Source organism: Mustela erminea, chromosome 9, assembly GCF_009829155.1.
Source record: "Mustela erminea isolate mMusErm1 chromosome 9, mMusErm1.Pri, whole genome shotgun sequence".
Classification (NCBI taxonomy): domain Eukaryota; kingdom Metazoa; phylum Chordata; class Mammalia; order Carnivora; family Mustelidae; genus Mustela; species Mustela erminea.
Genome location: NC_045622.1, coordinates 79,211,802 through 79,220,058, shown reverse-complemented (window position 1 = coordinate 79,220,058; position 8,257 = coordinate 79,211,802). Strand labels below are relative to the sequence as shown.

At 39.6% G+C, this 8,257-nt stretch overlaps 1 protein-coding gene across 2 annotated transcripts in view; it reads left to right on the top strand.

Annotated features, from left to right (window-relative positions):
- Positions 1-2,801: 2,801 nt before the first annotated feature.
- Positions 2,802-8,257, top strand: part of SLC5A12 (solute carrier family 5 member 12) — a 53,954-nt gene continuing 48,498 nt past the window's right edge. For both annotated transcript variants that reach the window (XM_032359269.1, XM_032359268.1), the window contains exon 1: positions 2,802-3,418. In XM_032359269.1, the coding sequence (XP_032215160.1) occupies positions 3,080-3,418 (339 nt within the window). In that variant the 5' untranslated portion in view covers positions 2,802-3,079. The remainder of the gene's footprint in view (positions 3,419-8,257) is intronic.

Sequence of the window (8,257 nt, the reverse complement as noted above, 5' to 3'; positions counted from 1 at the left end):
CAATACGTGCCCTCCATAATACCCATCACCTTGTTCCGCCAACCTCCAACCCCCCGCCCCTTCAAGACGCTCAGGTTGTTTTTCAGAGTCCATAATCTCTCATGGTTCATCTTACCTTCCAACAAGGATTCCCACCTGACATTGAAGAATAAGGTGCAAATATTTGCATTTGGAGCACCTATAAAAGGATTTAGGAGATGCTGGGATTTCTTCAGATCAAAGAAGTACATTTCCCCTCTCTTCCATGTTAATATTTATGATATAGGAATGTACCTTCTAATTGATATAGCCATTGGGGCACCTGGGGAGCTTAGTCAGTTAAGCGTCCAATTCTTGACTTTGGCTCAGGTAATGATCCCAGGGACCTGGGATCAAGCGCCTCATCAGGCTCCCCATTCAGCTGGTGGTCTGGTTATCTCTCTCTCCTTCTGTCCCTTCCCCTGTTCTCTCTCTCTCTCTCATAAATCAATCAATCAATCAATCTTGGAAAAGATAATTGATATAGCCATCAGATGTGCTGGTTCTGTTATTTTCCCTGAAAAGTTATGAATAAGTTGATTCTATGTCTTGTAATCATCATGAATCTTGCATAGAGTGGGTTTCAGTAGGAAGAAGGAAAAAGTTTGAAGATATTGAATGCTACAAAAGGGACAAAAAATTGTTTTAATGGAAAATAACTGAGAACTAAATTAAGAAATTGAGGCAGTGTCTTATAGTCAGCAAAATGTTGAAAGCAAGGAATATTTTATTATGAGAGGTATGAAGTTTCCTTCACATACCAAACCATTAGCCACTCTGCTTCCCCACAATTTTGAAATCGAAGAGGAATGGAAGTTATGTAGATAATACTTTTTCTTGACAGTGGTTCATTAAAACCAGTAGTACTCATGGACTAATCAGCAGGAAGCTTCTGGTATTTAACCCTGGGACCTCATAGATATAATGATAATGTTTTGAACAAATATTGACCTGACCAGAACAAGTTGTTCTCATGCCTTGTGGATTGAATATTAACATTTAGTTGGTGTTAATATTAAAGTATAAGGTAGTCAAGTCTCTGAAAGTCAGAGTTCTGATTTTATGTTAAGACCGTTACAAACAAAACCCCATTATATAATAAGAATACCACATGACAATAATAATTGAAAGCTTAGGTTAAAATAAAAATATTAAAGGCCTATTTTCCTATTAACACAGATCATACCAAGTCTGCAAATTTAGAGGAGTAATTTTAACAGGACACAGCTCCTGGCAGAGTCTTTGCATATTTATTCATAACTAGAAGTATATTTTGGCCATCAGAGCTTCCTGTGGCCTAATTCAAATCCATGGACCAAAGTAGGGTGTGAAGACAGTATCCAGAAGAAACAAATAATCGAAGATATGCTCAGTTAACCAGATGTCAAAAGGAAAATTAGAATTTCCTTTGATAAAAATGTTTCTGGTTTTGGAAATATTGAATAATTTATATTTTCTTTTTTAGCTTTGTTGATTATTTCCATATTTTCTTTTTTTAAGATTATTTATTTATTTATTTGAGAGAGAAAGAGAGCACAGGATGGGGTGTAGAGGCAGAGGGAGAATCAGACTCCTCGCTCAGTAGGGAGCCCAATGCAGAGCTTAATTCCATCCTAGGACCCTGAAATCATGATCTGAGCTGAAGGCAGACTTTTAATCAACTGAGCCACTTGGTCACCCAATTTCCTTGTTTTCTACAATGGCTACTATTTCTAGATCACTATGGACCAAGTCTTGAGCCTCTATCTTCCAGAGGTTGGTCATCTACAACAGCTGACTGACTGATTCGGACATACATATAGGTCCTTTAAAATACCTGAGGACACTCTCAGAGGTCAAACTGAGCACCATGGGATGCTGATTCCCGCAGGATCTGGGGTACAGAGAGCAGGTATGAGTCAGGGAAGGCTCCACAGAGCAGAAGAGACAGGAACTAGATCTTGTGGAATAATCAGGTTTTGTAGAGCTAGGTCTCAGGGAAGACCAAGAAAGAGAAGTATGAGCAATGAGAACAATTGAGAAATTGTCCCCCAAAGGCTCAGTGTGGTGCCTCAGGACAATGGACCGTCTAACAAGAAGAGAAACAGGAATCTGTAACTGGATTTTCACCTTTCTTTTCTCATTTGTCCTAGTACTCACTCTGACTTAGCCTCTGAGTGCAAGTGTTATAAATGTTGAAACAAGAGAGAGACAGAGAGATAAAACAGAGGACTACAAATCGTTTATTAATTATTGGTGAATCCATTTCCTGAGTTGAGAGAACCAACTATTATGTTGAGAAGTGCTCTGCTCTAAACACCAATAACAGCCAATGAGGTAGATATTAGTAACTTTCATTTTATAGATCATGGGAAAAGTGGGTAGAAAGTTACAAACACTTAAAAACTTTAAAAACCTATTAAGGTCTTATTACCTCCATGTTCCAGCTGAAGCTCAGAAAGGTTAAATGATTTGGTAACAATTACACAGCTTGCTTACAACTGAGCCAACTTGAGCAAAGGTCTCCTGATTGCCAGTCCTTTGCTCCTTTCCTTCCACACCCACAGCCTCGGAAAATTACAGGTATCCCTCCCCCACCTTACTCAGGAAAAGATACCCCTGAGGGTGATGTTGCATATTGCAGATTGCATTTCACTAATTAAAAATGCTGAGATGGTCAACTTGTATCCCTTCCATTTTTTCCCCAGTAATGTTTAACCTTAAATCAAAAAAAAAAAAAAAAAATCTAGAAGATAAAAGAGCATGTTATCTGGCAAGTCCATTCCACCTCCATGGTTATTAATTTCAGAACACATCTGAATTCCTTCTCTGGAGAACAGACAGCTCCTGGCCGGGTCAGATTTCAAGTTCTCATCTGTTTCTACCAATGCCACTACCAGATTCTTCTTTGTAGTCAATCTCTGAGGTCTTCCTTGAGTACAACTTGGTGTCTGAAGATCCAGTCAAGTGTCCGTGGTCATCAGTCTCTTCACAAAATCACAGTCTCCTCTCTTGGCAAAACATCTACTGCCCTGAGCTTTGCTTTTGGAAACAACTTCTACCCGGGACCATACTTCCCAGCATGGAGGCCAAGAGCTTCGCAGTTTGGGATTATGTTGTATTTGCAGCCCTCTTTGTCATTTCCTCTGGAATTGGGGTGTTCTTTGCTATTAAGGAGAGGAAAAAGGCAACTTCAAGGGAGTTCCTTGTTGGGGGAAGGCAAATGAGCTTTGGTCCTGTAGCGTTGTCCCTGACAGCCAGCTTCATGTCAGCTGTCACTGTCCTGGGGGCTCCCTCTGAGGTGTACCGCTTTGGGGCATCTTTTGTGCTCTTCTTCATTTCATATGCATTTGTCATCGTCCTCACATCAGAGCTCTTTCTCCCCGTGTTCTACAGATCTGGCATCACCAGCACTTACGAGGTAAGACAACTCTTCTTTTCTTCTTCATTTTGGAAAGAGTTGCTATTTTCTCCACCCTTGGACATCCCCCTCCCCCATAATAGTATACATTGTCTTAATAACATGTGGTAGTTGAAGAGTGCATTTATTTTCAGGACGATTATGCATCATGGTAAAAACACATTTCATTGTTATTGGAAAAACTTATCTTTGCACACACAGAACTGTTTTTCCACCTGTAGAATGAAAATATGGAGCCAATCCCACAAGGCTCTCTCACTGATTAAATGAGAACCTATCTACAAACACCTAATGCATTGTCTGACTTGTAGGAGAGTCTCAATGAAAGAGAGCTGAAGTTGTTATTTGTATTATGCATATCAGTCTTCTGAAAAGCATGCAGAACATACACTGTAAATATCATCATTTTCCGGAAAAGAAAACTGAAATTGACATAAATGGCTTCATCAAGATTGTATACCAGATAAGGTCTAATGAGAACCCATTTCATCTTTATCCCTTTCTGTCTCATAGTAGAGCTGAGTATTTTAATATAGATTATTTCTATCAGTGGTGAAATGGTAAAGTTTTTAAGAGATTAGAAAACATTTTAACGGGGGGAGGAATTGCTAAAGGATACAAATATGGGGATTATATTGAGGAAAACAAAATGAGGCAGTGGTGTTTTGATTTTGCAATAATTCTCAAGAGAAATAACGTGTTAAAAATTGAGTTCACATGTCGTGTTTAAGCATGATCATACATCAGTTTCTATGAGAAATATGTGTATTTTCCTTATCCAACACCATCCCTACCAAGTCACAGCAGAGGACTCTTAACATACCTCTTTTTTTTTTTTTTTTAAATTCTGTTAACTAAATGATCATAAAGGATTACTCTGGACCTTAAAAGCCACTTTGGCAAATGAATACTTTATAGCAGGTTTTAAAACTTGTGATTCTGCAGGTAATCATAATCAAACATCCAACCTCAAACTCCTCTTCCCACCAAAAGTAGGTGATCAGAATTAGGTCATGCATCAGCTACTCTCTGGGATGTAGTTCAAGAGGAATTTATCATTAGTCCTAAAATATATATATATATATATATATATATATATATATATATATATACACACACACACATACATACACATATCCTCGAGGCTCATTAGTGTACTTCTGAAAACATAAATATATCCCAGGTTTTTCCATTCAGCTAATAAGGCGTGATTCCCACAGACTTTTTATTTTATTTTCAGTGTTCCAAAATTCATTGTTTATGCACCACACCCAGTGCTCCATGCAATACATGCCCTCTTTAATACCCACCACCACTGCTAACATTTTAAGAAAGAATTGCCTCAGTGACTGCTGGAGAGGGGAGACAGAGAGAAAAGGAGAGGAGACAGAAAATGGCAGTTTGATTTCAAAGCCCATTGCTTAATAATAGGTTGTCTTGGTGCAAGTTACCTAATGTTTATCAGCTCTGGTTTCCACACAGGAAATAATACCTCCCTTCTTTCATAAAGAGTTAAGTATGAAAGAGCTTTTTAAATTACTTAAAAAAAAAAAGCTACCTAAATGTCGAAAATCATCTTTACAACTAACTAAATCAATAATCCATTCAATACTCATTAAACACTGCTATGTTCACGGGAACACCCTAGGCTCTGGAGATGAAGCATTGAACCAAACCTCTGCTCTCACACAGCTTACTTGATAGCAGAGATGATCAATAAACATACTATGTAAGACAGTCATAATAGAAAAGTGTTTGCCATTTGTGTGCTGAGCACCTCTCTAGCTCTATGATCAAATCATTTGACCTTCAAATAGCCTTTTTCGGTAGGTTCTGTTATTATCATCCCCATTTAACAGACGAGAAGCATGAGGCACATAGAGTTCGGTAACTTGCTAGCAAGTGGCCGTGTTTCAAACATGGACCATCTAATTGTAGAGATGGCATGCTGAATCACAATGCTATCCTGCCCTACTAAGTACAGTTAGGGAATAAGTAAATAGGATAATGTAGAATGCAGGAGCTCTGCTTTGGGCCGAGAATGTCGACAATTCATACGGGGTGGTTAAGTGAGACTTCAGTGAGAATTGGACATTGAATTGGGGACCCAGAGAAAGCAAGCAATTGCACCGTGGGAGGGAAGACCATTCCAAGCTAAAGTAACCACAGATGCAAAGGTCCTCAAAGGGGAGAGTGATTAGCATGTTTGAAGGACAGCAAAGAAATCATTATGCTTGGAGAAGAGTGAGCCAAGTGGAGAAAGGGGAGAGTTGAGATCAAAGAGGTGGGGGAGCCTCACTGCATGGAGTCGCAGTTCTTGTATATATGGGGTCAGACACAGGGGGCCTCGAATATTCATGAGGTAATTTGGTTGTCATAACGAGTGGGGGACACTATTGGAGTTTAAGGGGCATGAGCAGGGGCACCAGGTGTCTTACAGTATATAAGATGTATATATGTGATGGATAATTGTACCACCATATGCTTAGTGATTTTTTAATGTCCTCATGTTCAAAACCTACAGCAAATAGAAATTAGTAGTACTTTGCTACATAATAATGTTTACTTACTTAAAAAAAGATTTTATTTATTTATTTGACACAGAGAGAGAGACCACAAGTAGACAGAGGGGCAAGCAGAGTCGGGGGTGGGGGGCGAGCAGACTCCCTACTAAGCAGAGAGCCCGATGTGGGTCTGGATTCCAGGACCCTGAGATCATGACCTGAGCTGAAGGCAGAGGCTTAACCCACTGAGCCACCCAGGCACCGAATAATGTTAACTTTTTAAAAAAGGAAGCTATACACACGCACTATAAATTAGTCTATTTCCCCCAAATTAAAATAGAATAAAAACATTGTCTTGAGGTTACTGAAACTTTATTTAATGAGCCATCTCTTCCAGATGTGTTACTCAATACCTAGGTCATTGTAACTGGTTTTAGTAAAGTGGTTCAGTTACTGCATCCAACCCTTGCAAATACGTAGTTGGGGAGATGTGAGATTGCCTTTTAATTATTAAGTTAATACAGTTGTAAGAAATGTTAGGGTTTCGTTGAATTCAATTTTTAAATTTTGTTGCCCTCTACATATTTTTAATTTTTAGTACCCTAATGGTAAGAACTTCCGATCGTGTAAAGTACATAAGGGGTGATTTGGGGACTGCCTTTGCTTTATGAGAATTGGCAAATGGCACAAGGATTAAAAGCATGGCCTCCTGAGTATCTGGCTTGCTATGCTAGCACTGCCACCCACCAGCGGCATGACTGGGAAAATTGCTTAATTTTGCCTGATTTCCACATATGTAGAGTAGCGATAAAAGCACCTCTCTCCCCGGATGTCTGTGAAGAGTAATTGGAGTGTTACGTGCAAATATTTTTTTTAAAGCTTTTATTTATTAATTTGACAGAGAGAAATCACAAGTAGACGGAGAGGCAGCCAGAGAGAGAGATAGGGAAGCAGGCTCCCTGCTGAACAGAGAGCCCGATGCGGGACTCGATCCCAGGACCCTGAGATCATGACCCCAGCTGAAGGCAGCGGCTTAAACCACTGAGCCACCCAGGTGCCCCTACGTGCAAATATTTTTAACCGAATCTGACAAATGGTAAATGCCTCATAAGGGTTTTGTATTATTCTTTATTATTATTGTTGTTCTTGTGATTACGGTCCCCAAGTTTATACCATTCGAGCTCTTTATAGAAGCTTGAATGTATTATGTTTCTTTTTTCATTCTCCATTCCCTGTTACCCATTCACAGATATTCTTTCCAGGGTCTTTTGAAGTGCCAAGGACTGGAAGAGGTGGTGTCTTTTTCTCTAGTCCTTGAATCTGGGATGTCCTTGTGACAGAATGTGGCAGAAGGGATTTGTAAATTTGGAGCCTAGGCCTCATGAGGTATATAGCTTCTGCCTTTGCCCGATGGAATGCTGTCCTGGTACTGCTGTGTCAGGAAGCTGGGCTACCGGGTCCATCTTCTGGAGGAGGAGCGGACACACAGAGGAGAAGAGAGGCACCCCAGCCAACAGCCAACTCAACCAGCAGATGGGTGAATGAGGCCACGTGGACCTTCTCACCCTGCTAACCTTCCAGCAGATCGCAGTCTCATGAGGGCCCTGGGGAAACAAGTCGAGAAATAACCCAGCCAATCTGCAAAATAATGGAATTCTTTTTTACATTTTTAAATTTTTTTATTATTAATATATATATATTTTAAGATTTTTTTTAATTTATTTATTTGACAGAGAGAGATCACAAGTAGGCAGAGAGGCAAACAGAGAGAGAGGAGGAAGCAGGCTCCCCGCTGAGCAGAGAGCCCGATGTGGGACTCGATCCCAGGACCCTGAGATCATGACCTGAGCCGAAGGCAGCGGCTTAACCCACTGAGCCACCCAGGCGCCCTTATTAATATATTTTTTATTTAAGAGATTGTATTTATTTATTTTTGAATTTTATTTTATTTTATTGTTTAAATTAGGGTATAGTTGATTAAGTCCTTTGTTTTTAAGCCAGTGAGATTTGGGATAAGTATTTTACAGTCATAGCCAAATGATTAAAATGCTTTGATATATAGTGGGATTTCAACACCAAGCTGTGCCATCAGTGTGATTTTATCACTAGTTGTCCCCGTGTCAAAGCATGAGGGATTGTTCTCACCATCACGTTATAGATTGGGCTCAGCTCATTTGCAGTGTCATACAGTTTCATGATCTCCACTTGGATGATTTGCCATTAGTAATTGCCTTCTTTCTCTGAGCACACGCTAATAAATATAATCTGTTTTTATTTATCCATAGCACTCATTTATAGACTGGTGTCTGCCTGTCTTCTCATTATTCTTGGACTT